At 36.3% G+C, this 15,678-nt stretch overlaps 1 protein-coding gene across 17 annotated transcripts in view; it reads left to right on the top strand.

Annotated features, from left to right (window-relative positions):
- THOC2 (THO complex subunit 2) overlaps window positions 1-15,678 on the top strand; it is a 119,559-nt gene that overhangs the window by 23,278 nt on the left and 80,603 nt on the right. For all 17 annotated transcript variants that reach the window (XR_014075711.1, XM_081565222.1, XM_081565223.1 and 14 more), the window contains exons 3-7: window positions 1,700-1,791; window positions 4,452-4,503; window positions 12,093-12,163; window positions 13,010-13,131; window positions 13,688-13,821. Coding sequence is in view for 16 of the 17 variants with exons in the window: in XM_081565222.1 (XP_081421348.1) it covers window positions 1,700-1,791; window positions 4,452-4,503; window positions 12,093-12,163; window positions 13,010-13,131; window positions 13,688-13,821 (471 nt within the window). In the remaining variant the exon portion in view is untranslated. The remainder of the gene's footprint in view (window positions 1-1,699; window positions 1,792-4,451; window positions 4,504-12,092; window positions 12,164-13,009; window positions 13,132-13,687; window positions 13,822-15,678) is intronic.

The raw sequence follows: 15,678 nt of genomic DNA on the forward strand, positions 1-15,678 counted from the left end.
GCTCAGCTGTTTTTTCCTTCTGTGAGTGATTGCTTTTTAAAACATCGTAGTTATCTGGATAATTTCAAATGAATATTATTTGTTACAAAAGCATTTTATTAATGGAAATTGAAAGCATGAAAATAACCTCATATTCCTACCATAGTAACAGAATTTTTTCCTTTGCATTTTAGTTTTTATGAATTTATTATAAGCATAATGAAGGCATATTTGTGAGAAAGGTAGAATATATTTAATGAATCCTTCATAAGGAATTGGGATAATCTGGTTATATTTCTTTTGTGAATAATTTAGTGGACAAATTTATTTCATTGTAAAATACTCTTTTCATTGTTTAAGGGGAGATTGTTACAAATTTTGATTTCTATTATGTTCCTTTTTGTGGCTAGTAGTAGACCAGAGGAGAAGATTATTAAGTATTTGACTTCTTTTAAACATTTTTTTTAATTTTTATGGCTGAGCTGAATGGCTTGTGGGATCTCAGTTCCCTGAACGGGGATTGAACCTGGACCACAGCAGTGAAAGCACTGAGTTCTAACCACTGGACCACCTGGAAACTCCTAAATATTTGATTTCTTAACTTGCTATGTTGCCCTGAAAGATTTTTTGATTTCCTTCAAAAGGGGGTTATAAATTGACTTTGTTTTACATTAATGTTTTTAGAGTTACTTGTTTTCTTACTTTTAAAGAGAGGGAGGAAGTAAAGATTTTAGTGATTCAGATTAAAGAAAAAGGTAGCTGGAAGTATATGTTCACCTGACCATTAACTCCTACCTCCTCCCAAAACTCCTCCAGGAGAAGGGGGGCTGTGCTAATTAATGGTGAATGAGACAACTGTACTTGGGGTTGACAATTCTCATAGGACTGCTGTTTTTTTTTTTTTTTTGTCTGTATGTACATATGTAATTATGATCATCCCTTAGTATCTACAGGAAATTGGTTCTAGGAGCCCCCTCGAATAGCAAAATCCTAGTATCCTCAAGTCCCTTATATAAATTGCATAGCACAGTGAATAAAGTCAGCCCTTCATATTCATGGTTACAGAATTTGTGGATACAGAGGGCTGAATATATTTTAGTTTGAATTCTGATGGAAATAGTGGAAAAATTGAGGTTTAGGTTTGGGGAGAAATTTCTCTGACAGGGTATGGGTTTTATATTTACTGTTATTCCTTACCTGTTTGTTGTTAGTGTAGCCCTGAGATTGAATTAACTATAATCTGAATATAGTTAGAAAAATCTGCAAAATCTCTTGGTGAGAAGAATGGTTAATTTATATTCATTTGCTGGAGTTCTACGCAGTCCTTAAAAATAATTTTGTAGACTTTGGTAGCAGGAGGAAATACTTCTAAAAGTGTTTGTCAGGGAATCAGAGTACCAGATGATGTGAACTCTGAATGCAAGTATGTAAAATATGTAGACATATAGGAAAGGATTGGAAGGAAGTGCTCAAGCAATAGTTGTGTTACAGTAGTGCAGTCAAAGTTAACCTTTTTCTTCTCTTTAAGTATCGTGTTTTTGTGAAAATAAAAGGAAAAAATCTGCTAGAGAAAAGCATTAGAAATATATTTTTCTTAATCATTATTGGTGTTTATAATAATCTGAGAAGTAGGAAATACATAGGTCTTCCCTTGGAGGGTCTGTCTACCTTTCATGTTCAAGAGATTGTGTCCTTACACTCTTTCTTTTATGTTTAATAGATTTCCAGCAAGCTCTTTATGAATTATCATACCATGTCATTAAAGGAAATCTAAAGCATGAACAGGCGTCTAATGTTCTTAGTGACATTAGTGTAAGTATGTGTATGTATTTTTAATTTGATAATTGTTACATTTTTTTTTTTTTGCCTTTTATATACAAGGGATCCTGAAGTATATAACTTGTGTTTTATTTTATTCAAAATGGTAAGCCATTGTTGCTGGACAGTAGTATAGGTATTTCAATCTTTTTCTGTGGCTATGAGTAGAGCAGAAAATATTAGGTAAGCTGGGAGGGCAAAAAAAAGCATCTATAAAAAATATTGGTTAGAATGTTCTCTCAATATTAGCATAACAAGACATTTTCTTTTGTTTGTGGTTATGTTTAGAAATTAAATATATTTTAAAAACTGAGGATGAAATTATTTTAAAATGAATTTGTATGATTCTAACATTTACTTAATGCTAATTTTTATGTTTGCTTTAGAAAATAACTAGATTTTTTTCCTCACCTTTCAGTGGCTATTTAAAGGTGAGGAAAAAAAACTTTGTTTCACTCTTTTGTTTAGTGGGCTTCCCTGGTGGCTCAGATGGTAAAGAAACTGCCTGCAATGCAGGAGACCTGGGTTTGATCCCTAGGTAGGAAAGATTCCCTGGAGAAGGGAATGGCAACCCTCTCCAGTATTCTTTCCTGGAGAATTCCATGGACAGAGGAGCCTGGCAGGATACAGTCCATGGGGTCACAAAGAGTCAGACATGACTGAGCGACTAACACACACACTTTTGTTTACTAGAAAGGTTAAGTTAGATTCAGATAAGATACGTTTCATGGTTGTTTGGTATTTGAATTGAAAGATGAACTCTCAAATTGTAAAGATGTTTATTGTACTGCTGCTGCTAAGTTGCTTTAGTCATGTCCGACTCTGTGCGACCCCATAGACGGCAGCCCACCAGGCTCCCCCGTCCCTGGGATTTTCCAGGCAAGAACACTGGAGTGGGTTGCCATTTCCTTCTCCAATGCGTGAAAGTGAAGTCGCTCAGTTGTGTCCTACTCTTCGCGACCCCATGGACTACAGCCTACCAGGCTCCTCTGTCCATGGGATTTTCCAGGCAAGAGTACTGGAGTGGGGTGCCATCGCCTTCTCCAGTTTATTGTACAGCAGGGGTTAAGTTTCATTTTTTTTTTTTTACAAGTGATATTTTATTTTTGCTAGGCTGGGTTTTACACTTGTATAAATAAAATTACATGTCCAGTTGAGAACAGCTTTCATAATAAGTATTATTGAGGTGGTACCTGGAGTTTCTTGATATCCATATGAATTGCCCTTGTGTTGCTTTAAATTTCTGTAGCCTTTTGCTTTGTATGATTTTTTTGCTTTCCCAAGGATAGTCTTAAGGAATTTCTATGTTTAGTTGTTGTGATTTTTTTCCCTCATTATGTTGAGATGTATTTGAGCAGTAGAGGTTCAGTATGAGTTTCTCTTTTACCCCTAAACTGTCTCTATCTGATTAGTTCATGTAGGAGTAGTCTGTTTCTTCAAGAAGTGATATTCCATGTTTGAAAACTCTTGTCTTACTCTATTATTTTGGAGCACTTTCATTCAAGTAGACATAGCCAGATTTCACAGCCCTTAAGAAAAGACTAATGTCTGATTGGCAATTAAGGTCATTTCATTCTGTAAATTGGGCATGAGTACAGGGTTTATTGTGTTAATGGAATTTGATTCTAATACTCTTCCCACTTATTGAGAGTGAATAGTCCAAATGAACTTAATGTGTTTCATTCTTACTTAGCTTCCCTTTCTTTGAGTGCTTAGTAATATATATACTTCTGCAGCTGGATCCTTTGTCATAGCTAGATTCTCATAGTCCCATATTGCACTGTCCTATATCTCAGCCACAGAAACATATCTTGTGTCTCTTACAGCTGCCAGGTTTTTCTTTAGAATTATATTTCTTTTCTTTACTCCCTGAAAATAGGCTAATTTTAGTGTTGCTATAGTGCCAGCAAACTAATTGCAATAATTGAACAGTGATCCTTACTAATGGAAAATGGCTCTAAAATTGGGCATAGGAGTGTGAAGTCAGAAGACAAATCTATTATAAATGTTGGATCCATTTCTCCAAAGGCTGCAAACATCAGTGCATAAAGAAAATATAGATTTTTGGTAATTATTTTCATCTTCAGAGAATCTTGAGTTATGAGACAACTGCTTGTACTTATTATTATTGCATTTTTCAGATTTCTGTTCTGAATACTATGATTTTTGCTTAGGTCAATGTTGACTCAGGTATGAGCACAACATTTAAAGTTTTAGATGAAAAATGTACCTTTTTTTTTTAGCATTTTAAAATTTGTTTATTTTCTGTTTTTTAACTTTACAACCATTTTTAACAATCTTACTTTAGATAGGTGTAAGGTACTCCAAATTCCAGTGGTTTCTGACGTGAAACTTCATTTGGAAAAAATGTTACTCATTTGTGTTCTTTATTATTTCCTGAGGTGCTTGTTTAAGATTCTTTTTTTTTTAAACTCAAGTTATTTCATGGTAGACATTTAAACAGGTTTTCTAACCATTATCTCCCTGTTTTAATTTTCTCTGTATTATGAAACTTGAAGAATTTTATTTGTCAACACGGTGGTATTAAGGTTTTGTTTTTAAGTTTTACTGAAGAGTGTTATTGTGAATCCATAATACTTGGTAGTGTGCTATTCTAGTATTTACTATGAATAATTGTATCTTTTTAAAATTAGGAATTTCGTGAGGATATGCCCTCCATTCTTGCTGATGTATTCTGCATATTAGGTAGGTATTAATAAGCCTGTATTAATTTCACTTGTAAATAGCCTTTATTTCACTTGTAAAAAGTGTTGTTTGGAAAATTAATGTTCTTTGTTAAATATTTTTTTAAGTTAAGGATTTTACAGATGTTTCTACAAATCTAGATTATATATATTTTTTACTTTATAGAGAATATAGTATTGTAAGTCAAATGTGAGTTTAATCATTATATTTAAATAGCTCTAGTTTATAATTTAAATAGTTTGAATTTTTCCGAATGTATCTTTGTATAAAATTGAGCTAAGTTAAGTCATTTCAAGTTTAAAGTTAGTCTGAAGTTAGTCTGAATTACTCAGATTTTAGTAACCACATAATTAATATTATTCAATGCAGGTTATCAAAGAATGTCAGAATATCAAACTTAGGACACTCAAGAGATAATTACTTTGCTCTTTTGATTTTTAATTTTCGAAAGAGCAAGAAGAGCCAAGGTAATCAAAAATACTTTTGTTTTGAGGGTGAGAAATAGCTTTGGAAATAACAACTTCTCTCCTGGTCCAGAATAAATAAGAATTCATGCAAGATCCCTGGAGAAGGGATAGTCTACCCACTCCAGTATTCTTGGGCTTCCCTGGTGACTCAGCTGGTAAAGAATCCATCTGCCTGCAATGTGAGAGGCTTGGGTTCAATCCCTGGGTTGGGAAGATCCCCTGGAGAAGGGAAGGGCTACTCACTCCAGTATTCTAGCCTGGAGAATTCCACGGACTGTATAGTCCATTGGGTTGCAAAGAGTCAGAGACGACTGAGTAACTTTCATTTTCACATGCAAAATAAGAATGGAATATTTCTTTGACTTGGACCAAAAGGTCGTATCCCTCCATGGGAAGCATGGATTTAAAAAGTAATGTATACTACAAATATATTTCTCTGATTTTAACTCTGAATTAAAGTATCTGAGCACAGTTTCCCACATCAGTCTTAAACTTTCTGTAACTTTGATCTGTTAGAAAACATTACCAGACATTATAATATTCACTTGAAAATAAGACTTATTCTCTGAGAGTTTGTCAGGCTGAAATGAATTACTTTACTTTAGTTCATTAATCTTAACTCTTAGAATGAGATAGGTTACTTAATTTGTCTTACTGAGAATCTGGAATTTGATTGCAACAAATCTTAATCTTGATTAAGATTTTACAACATCAGTAATGTTGTAAACAGGTCAAAATGTATGTGGACTGTGAGTGATAAATGAAAAGAGCAGGCAATTGATCAGATGACCGTATGCCCCCTTTCTGTTTTGTTTTCCCTGGTGTAATTATTAACTGTGCCTTCTGTCTTAAAACTCCTTGTTTAGATGATAAAGTATTTGTTTTTGCTATCTATTGGATTGATTGATATTAATTTTTAGAGCAGGCGCTTAAGATGTTACATTATATTACAAATAAATACAACATGAGTCAAGTTTCAATTTAAAAAATTGTTTTTACTATAAGGAGAAAAGGAAAGATATACCCATCTGAATGCAGAGTTCCAAAGAATAGCAAGGAGAGATAAGAAAGCTTTCCTCAGTGATCAGTGCAGAGAAATAGAGGAAAACAACAGAATGGTAAAGACTAGAGATCTCTTCAAAAAATTAGAGATACCAAGGGAACATTTCATGCAAAGATGGGCTCAATAAAGGACGGAAATGGTATGGACCTAACAGAAGCAGAAGATACTAAGAAGAGGTGGCAAGAATACACAGAAGAACTATACAGAAAGATCTTCATGACCCAGATAACCACAATGGTGTGGTCACTCACCTAGAGCCAGACATCCAGGAGTGCAAAGTCAAGTGGACCTTAGGAAGCATCACTGTGAACAAAGCTAGTGGAGGTGATGGAATTGTAGCTGAGCTATTTCAGATCCTAAAAGATGATGTTGTGAAAGTGCTGCACTCAAACTCAGTATGCCAGCAAATTTGGAAAACTCAGCAGTGGCCACAGGACTGGAAAAGGTCGGTTTTCATTCCAATCCCAAAGAAAGGCAATGCCAAAAAATGTTCAAACTGCCTCACAATTGCACTCATCTCACACGTTAGCAAAGTAATGCTGACAATTCTCCAAGCAAGGCTTCAACACACATGAACGGAGAACTTCCAGATGTTCAAGCTGGATTTAGAGAAGGCAGAGGAACCAGAGATCAACTTGCCAACATCCGTTGGATCATAGAAAAATCAAGAGAGTTCCAGAAAAACATCTGCTTTATTGACTACACCAAAGCCTTTGACTGTGTGGATCACAACAAATGGGAAAATTCTTCAAGAGATGGGAATACCAGACCACCTTATCTGCCTTCTGAGAAATCTGCAGGTCAAGAAGTAACGGTTAGAACCGGACATGGAACAATGGACTGGTTCCAGATTGGGAAAGGAATAGGTCAAGGCTGTGTATTGTCACCTTGCTTATTTAACTTATATGCAGAGTACATCATGCAAATTACCGGGCTGGATGAAGTGCAAGCTGGAATCAAGATTGCTGGGAGAAATATCAATAACCTCAGATACTCAGATGATACCACCCTTGTGGCAGGAAGTGAAGAGGAACTGAGGAACCTCTTGATGAAAGTGAAAGAGGAGAGTGAAAAAGCTGGCTTAAAACTCAACATTCGGAAAACAAAGATCATGGCATCTGGTCCCATCACTTCATGGCAAATAGATGGGGAAACAACGGAAACAGTGACCGACTTTATTTTCTTGGGCTCCAAAATCACTGCAGATGGTGACTGCAGCCATGAAATTAAAAGATGTTTGCTCCTTGGAAGGAAAGTTATGACCAACCTAGACAGCATATTAAAAAGCAGAGACATTACTTTGCCAACAAAGGTCTGTCTAGTCAAAGCTATGGTTTTTCCAGTAGTCATGTATGGATGTGAGAGTTGGACCGTAAAGAAAGCTGAGCACTGAAGAATTGATGCTTTTGAACTGTGGTGTTGGAGAAGACTCTTGAGAGTCCCTTGGACTGCAAGGAGATCCAACCAGTCCATCCTAAAGGAGATCAGTCCTGGGTGTTCATTGGAGGGTATGATGTTGAAGCTGAAACTCCAATACTTTGGCCACCTGATGCGAAGGACTGACTCATTTGAAAAGACCCTGATGCTGGGAAAGATTGAGGGCAGGAGGAGAAGGGGAAGACAGAGAATGAGATGGTTGGATGGCATCACCGACTTGATGGACATGAGTTTGAGCAAGCTCCGGCAGTTGGTGATGGACAGGGCAGCCTGATGTGCTGCAGTCCATGGGGTTGCCAAGAGTTGGACACGACTGAGCTACTGAACTGAATTGATAACATTTATAAGCCTGAAGGAATGATTTATAGATATCATTTTGTGGAAGCTGTTAGTCCTTGATAGTGTCAGAAATAGATTTTTTTTTCCTGTGGGTAATCAGTTATCAGCTCATCAGTAAAGTTCTAGTAATTTGTTTTTTTATTGACTTATTTTATTAGGATATATTTTCTCTTCATAGTTGTGTAGTAATAAGAATAATTGTTACAAGTCATTGCTTTTTACTAGTAACATGAATTCATGGAGATGGTGTTTGGTTGCTCTTGGGAAATTTCTTTTAGCCTATCCAGTCCATTTTTACAAGCAAGATTACGACGGCAAACTTGGAAAGAGAATTTCCCACACCTGCCCCCCTCACTCACCCACTCCTACCCTCGGCAGAAAAGAAAATGATCCAAGGGTGACCCCAGACCAAGTTAGGGGAATAGGAGCAAGAACGCGAGCTATCTCTAATGATAATGATCATGATAATTATAATGATTATAACAGTAATAATAATATAGGTGCCATTTTGGAACACCTTCTATATGTTAAGCATTTAATGTTTTCTGTAAGGTAGGTTTATGGATCAGAAAATTGAAGCTTAGGAAAGTAATTTCTCAAGGCCACACAACTAGTAAGGCAGGGTTTGAACCTGGGTATTTTTGGTTCCAGAGTCCATGATGTTTTTACTGCATCATGTTATCTTTCTAATATTTTGACAATTATAAGGGAAATCAGTGCTGTACTTTCCTGGTTGAGATAGCATTTTCCTTTAAAAGACTAATCATGTAAGGGTGAGTGGGCCTGTGAAGTATTAATATATTAACCCAAAAGGAAAGTCTGGTGTAACTTGGTGCACTGTCGGGACCTCTGAGTTGGTTTCAGTTCAATTCAGTTCAGTCGCTCAGTCGTGTCCAACTCTTTGCGACCCCATGAATCGCAGCACGCCAGGCCTCCCTGTCCATCACCACCTCCCGGAGTTTACCCAAACCCATGTCCATCGAGTCAGTGATGCCATCCAACCATCTCATCCTCTGTCGTCCTCTTCTCCTCCTGCCCCCAATTATTCCCAGCATTAGGGTCTTTTCCACTGAGTCAACTCTTCGCATGAGGTGGCCAAAATATTGGAGTTTCAGCTTCAACAGCAGTCCTTCCAATGAACACCCAGGACTGATCTCCTTTAGGATGGACTTGTTGGATCTCCTTGCAGTCCAAGGGACTCTCAAGAGTCTTCTCCAACACCACAGTTCAAAAGCATCAATTCTTCGGCGCTCAGCTTTCTTCACAGTCCAACTCTCACATCCATACATGACCACTGGAAAAACCATAGCCTTGACTAGTCGGACCTTTGTTGGCAGAGTAATGTCTCTGCTATTAAATATGCTATCTAGGTTGGTCATAACTTGCCTTCCAAGGAGTAAGTGTCTTTTAATTTCAAGGCTGCAGTCACCATCAGCAGTGATTTTGGAGCCCCCCAAAATAAAGTCTGACACTGTTTCCACTGTTTCTCCATCTATTTCCCATGAAGTGTTGGGACCAGATGCCATGATCTTAGTTTTCTGAATGTTGAGCTTTAAGCCAACTTTTTCACTCTCCTCTTTCACTTTCATCAAGAGGCTCTTTAGTTCTTCTTCGCTTTCTGCCATAAGGGTGGTGTCATCTGCATATCTGAGGTTATTGATATTTCTCCTGGCAATCTTGATTCCAGCTTGTGTTTCTTCCAGCCCATTGTTGCTCATGATGTACTCTGCATATAAGTTAAATCAGCAGGGTGACAATATACAGCCTTGACGTACTCCTTTTCCTATTTGGAGCCAGTCTGTTGTTCCATGTCCAGTTCTAACTGTTGCTTCCTGACTTGCATACAGGTTTCTCAAGAGACAGGTCAGATTGTCTGGTATTCCCATCTCTTTCAGAATTTTCCACAGTTTATTGTGATCCACACAGTCAAAGGCTTTGACATAGTCAATAAAGCAGAAATAGATGTTTTTCTGGAACTCTCGTGCTTTTCCAATGATCCAGCGGATGTTGGCAATTTGTTCTCTGGTTCCACTGCCTTTTCTAAATCCAGCTTGAACATCTGGAAGTTAACGGTTCATGTATTGCTGAAGCCTGGCTTGGAGAATTTTGAGCATTACTTTACTAGCGTGTGAGATGAGTGCAGTTGTGCGGTAGTTTGAGCATTCTTTGGCATTGCCTTTCTTTGGTATTGGAATGAAAACTGACCTTTTCCAGTCCTGTGGCCACTGCTGAGTTTTCCATATTTGCTGGCATATTGAGTGCAGCACTTTCACAGCATCATCTTTGGGGATTTGAAATAGCTCAACTGGAATTCCATCACCTCCACTAGCTTTGTTCGTAGTGATGCTTTCTAAGGCCGGCCCACTTGACTTCACATTCCAGGATGTCTGGCTCTAGGTGAGTGATCACACCATGGTGATTATCTGAGTTGATTTAGGTGGTTGGTAATAGTGGGCCTAGAGTTTTAAATGACTGAGGACTTTTTAGTAAAATCAGAGGGAAATTAAAGAGAACTTTGATGCTGATTTGGGGTTGAGGAGTCAGGAATAGTATATGAATTTATTGGAATAGTTTCATGAGTCATAATAAAAAGAATAAACAGGGAAGACATAATTGGAATAATAGATTCCTGTGTTGATGACTGAGAAAACTTAGCTAAGAAATTTACTGAGGTCCCATTAAGCATTTCCTAACATGGTCAGAAGCCAGAGAGTTGTATCTTAATCAGGTCTGGTGGCTAAGAGGAGAGTATATTTGGTTTGTAGAAGATGAACCTGCTACCCAAGTACTCTCATTTTAGGGACTTTGGAGGTAGATATTAGGGACTATAGGGTAGATAGATATTGCTTAAAAGAAGAGACTCAATTTAGTCCTGACCTCTCAAGATCAGTATCTTTGAAGTTCTAGGCTGGGGAGGGACCAGAAAACCAGCTAATGGGGAGACCACTTGGGAGTTCCTGGAAAGGATTGATGAGATGCACATGAATTAAAAGTCTTACTGAGAGATTGAGATTGTGCTGCAATTTACAGTACATTACAGGGTGTATAAATTGCACCCTGAAATTCCCTTAATACCCTTGATCTGATTGTGTGTTTAGCTATAGTAGTCAGAATATTGGGAAATGGCACTTTCCAAGAAGGAAACGTCGAGAAGGGCCAAGAAAATGTGGATGTATTTAACAATAGATCCTCTTCTCTCTTGATTCTTAGTGATGTCGATAGAAAGTAAACTGAAGGAAAGCAGTGGTACAATGTCTGTCTGAGGGGAACCCTAGAACTCTTAGAGGAGAATTTCTATTGCATCACTAAAATGGGTGCCTTTTTCTGTAGTACCTTCTAAATATAAGTTGATTTTTAAAGTAATGGTGTGTAATCAGTTAAAACAGTAATTCTGAGATCAATCTGGTAATCCTGCTAATCCTGGTTGAAGTTTTTGATGCTTAGCATTTAGAGCTAATTGTTTATTTCCTCTATACTTTAGATGAGAAAATTGTTTGACAAATTCTTTGAATAATTTACTGAAGCTCAAGGAGGTGTCATTTTTTTTAAAAATGTATTTCAGTAGGCAGAAAATGAAAACCTTCACTGAATTTTTCTTTGCTGACTAGAATTGTAATTCAAATAAGATGTTAAAAATATCTTTTAATACAGTTCTCATAGAGTTGGTGACCAAGTAGCTTGGTTAGAACATGGTATGTGGTACCAATGTGGTCAGTCAAGGGCTTGATCTTCATGAATAATAGGGTCTTTAGTATTTGAAAAGATCTTTGTTGTCACTCAGTTCAATTTTCCACCTTAGTGTCTCTGACATGTGGTCATTTAAACTTTGCTTGAATGTTTCCATTGTTTTTTTCTTGGCTATGCCACATGTCTTGTGGGTCCTTAGTTCCTCAACCAGGGGTTGAACCCAGGCCTTGGGTAGTAAAAACACCAAGTAATAACCACTGGACCACCAGGGAATTCCCGAATGTTTCTATTTTTTTTGAAAGCAGTAGTTTTTTGAAGCTATGTTGCTTTCAGTGCCTTAGCACATAACTCCATAATCAACTTACCATTTTATGGATATACCATTGGTCACAAGGTCAGTCTTCAATATCAGAAGCAATTCTAATTATTCATATGTGTATGAAGGACAGCTTATGCTTATCACAGTTTAAATTTTCCCCCCAATTCAGAATGAGGTATTTTAAATTTAGCTAGTTTTAAAGAAGCGAGGTATGTTATAGTTCTGTAGTCTAGAAAAATCAATCAAACTTTCATCTTTTTTTCCTTCATCATTGTAGATATTGAGACAAATTGTTTAGAAGAAAAAAGCAAGAGAGACTATTTTACACAATTGGTATTAGCATGTTTGGTAAGTTTTAAAAAAATACTTTCAATTTCTCAATTTTATATGGAATGATTGTAATCACAATTAATCATGTTAATGGAGGAGGATATTGACATTCAGTTGACTGTTCATTATAAGGTGAGACTTGGGTTTTGAAATGGAATGCTTTGTAACATTAGACATGCTATTTCTATGAAATAGGCATGCTACTGTATCAAACTATCTATGCATATAGAACCTTTGGTGATATTCCTGACCTAGGAAGTTTCTAACTAAGGAAAAGGTAAGCATCTATCAGATGAGTAGAAATGATATGGACAGCTTTTAAACTGAACAATTTTTCATAAACTCTTTATTAGGCAAGGAGAAAAAGAATGGAGGTAGTTTAATAAATTATAGAACTTGTCATAATCATTGTCTAGTAAACCATTTTATGTCCATAAATTTAGAACCAAGGAGGAATGGCATTACTCAGACCTGGAAGAATGTCCTTGTCTTTGCTGCAGTAGAATCTGACTTAAAGAGTAGAAACCAAAGAAGGCTGAAGTGCTGCATTATCTTAAAGAAAATTCAATTTTAATCAGAATTACATCTGTAGTTCTTGTCATTTGTAGGCTATGTACAGCATGCATATCATTTTTAGTGAAGTTTTAAAAAGCTGCATGTTGTGTTTTTCAATACTTTGAGAGTCATCATTTTTGTTAAATTGAAGTTCTAAGCCTTTTTATAAAGTTGTTGATGTATATATATATATATAATATGTGATTTTAATATTCTTATTTGGGAAAATTATTTTGCATATGTTTTAAGGTTGTGGATGCATAGTTGGAATGCTGAGGAATAAATGACATTTAATATTTTTTAATACAGTATTTAGTTTCAGACACAGTTCTAAAGGAACGCTTGGATCCAGAAACATTGGAATCGTTAGGGCTTATCAAACAATCACAGCAATTCAATCAAAAGTCAGTTAAAATCAAGACAAAACTCTTGTAAGTACATGTATTTTTATGTTGCAGATCAAGTGCCTGTGTATTTTTTTACTTCCCATGTTGAATACCAGAAGTTTTTAAAGGTGTTTTGAAGACTTTTGTTGTTTTTACTGTTAGAGTGTGTCTCGTGTTTTTTCTAAGAGTGGCCTATGATTATTGAGTCAGCAGTGAACTTTACCTGTGTGAAACCAATGTTAATGTTTTTTCCTTATTAGAAGTTAAAATAATCAATGTTTTTATTACTACCAGTAAAATAATTTACAACTATGGCTTTATTCTAGAGTATATTCTTGTCAATGATGGAGATAGTGTTATGTTAGCAATATCATTTCCTTGTGTAGCTGGTTTCCCTGTGTAATTCATATTGGGGTGTCTCTTATGAATCACTGTTATTTTCTATCCTAAAAGATGCACAAAGAGGTAAACTTTCAACAACTGTTCTTTTGGTTGTTTTATATAAGAGTAAGAAAATTCAATGAAAAGAATACATTAATCTTATGCAGGCCTGTTAATTGAAATTAATTTTATCTGCTTTATGATGTTTATCTAATTTCAGTTATAAGCAGCAAAAATTTAATTTGTTAAGAGAAGAAAATGAAGGTTATGCCAAGCTGATTGCTGAATTGGGGCAAGATTTATCTGGAAATATTACTAGTGATTTAATCTTAGAAAATATCAAATCTTTAATAGGTAAGATGTACATTATATGGTATGTGTTACTAAAAATAAATTTAACTGTTGAAGAATATCCATAAAGACAAAATTAGTGCATTTTCTATAGATCTTTGTTTTTAAATTAAGAAAAGAGAGAAGTGTCCAGCTTGTACTTTTAAGATTATTATCAGCAGAAAAAAATTTGAGATATTTGTAAGAAATCTTTTTGGTACTCTTACCTTTGTATTTATATTAATTTCTGCTCTCTAGTATTTCTACCTTTAATTTTTAGGTATTTTCCAATAATTTTATGGAGGGCAGAAAATAAGCAAAAGTGAAATTTTAATAAAATCTTTGGTGAACTCTTGAAATGTGGAGATGTTCAGTTCTTTTGAACTTGATTTTAAAAATACTAAGCAACTTTGATACACATTTTATCTGTTAAAAGTAAGTGTAGCAGATGTTGTAAAAGTGTAACAAAGAGGAGAGTATTATTTTCCCTACCTTTTGAATAGAATTTCTTTAGCATTGTTCTTTCTTTTTTTAAATTTATTTGACTGCATTGAATCTTAATTTGCAGCATGTGGTGTTTTCGTTGGGTCATGTGTTGCGGCACTTGGACTCTGGAGTGTGCATGCTCAGTAGTTGTGGTGTGCAGGCTCTCTAGTTGTGGCGTGTGGGCTCCAGAGTGCACGAACTTCAGTAGTTGCAGCATGCAGGCTGAGTTGCTCTGTGGCATGTTGGGATCTTAGTTCCCTGACCAGGAATCCAACCCACATCCCCTGCACTGCATGGCAGATTATTAACCACTGGACCTTCATGGAAGTCATAGCATTGTTCTTTGTATTGAGCATTTGGAAGAAATAGTTGGCTTCTATAGAAAGGAGGAATGAATGATAGAAAAATAAGGTACTTCTGATTTTTCAAGAATGGAAAAAATTTTTGCTGTTTGTTAGGTGTTATGCTATCTCAGGGAAGATTTTGCAACACTTGGATGTCTTAAGTTTTGAAACCTGTTGGAGAAGTCATATTTTCTGCTTCACTAGTTTTATATATGTGTGTGTGTGTGTGTGTGTGTGTCTATATATATATATATATATATATATAATTTCATTTATTTTATTTATTTGTTATTTTTGGCTGTGCTGAGTCTTTGTTGCTCTGCATGGGACTTTCTCTAGTTGCAGTGCATGGGCCTCCCATTGCAGTGGCTTCTGTTGTTGAAGAGCACAGGCTCCAGGACAGGTGGGTTCAGTAGTTGTGGTGCACAGGCCTAGTTGCCTCATAGCACGTGGAATCCTCCTAGACCAGGGATTGAACCCGTGCCCCCTGTGTTGGCAGGTGGATTCTTAACCATTGGATCACCAGGGAAGTCCTTCACTGGTTATATTTTATCAGAGGATGTGTCCACTCAGTCACTCAGTATGTCCAACTCTTTGTGGCCCCATGGACTGTAGCCCACTAGGCTCCTCTGCCCATGGGATTCTCCAGGCAAGAATAATGGAGTAGGTTGCCATTCCCTTCTCCAGAGGATTTAGAGGATGCTTATGCTCAATTCTCAGTTATTTCCTATGGTTTTGAAATTTATGTATAATTAAGAGAGAGGAGATATCCTAGTCTTTTCCTCCTTTCTCCAGTGGGGACCCAGATAACTAGATTTACTGCAGTTATCTTTGCTTTTAACTTAGGCTTTTGGTGACCAACTGGTATAGAGGTAAGGAGCTTTTAGTTTAAATTTACCCCTTTCTTTGAAGTAAGTTTTATTCCGGCAGCTGATTAAGTCTCTTTGCTACTTCCATTGTCAATTTAACACCAAGATTGGCAATCCCTTAGGGCTCTAGGGCTCTTGCTTGCTTAAACTGTGTGGCAGTGGCCCATTAAAAAAATTCACCT

This window comes from Giraffa tippelskirchi, chromosome X, assembly GCF_054371585.1.
Source record: "Giraffa tippelskirchi isolate mGirTip1 chromosome X, T2T-mGirTip1v1.2.pri, whole genome shotgun sequence".
NCBI lineage: Eukaryota > Metazoa > Chordata > Mammalia > Artiodactyla > Giraffidae > Giraffa > Giraffa tippelskirchi.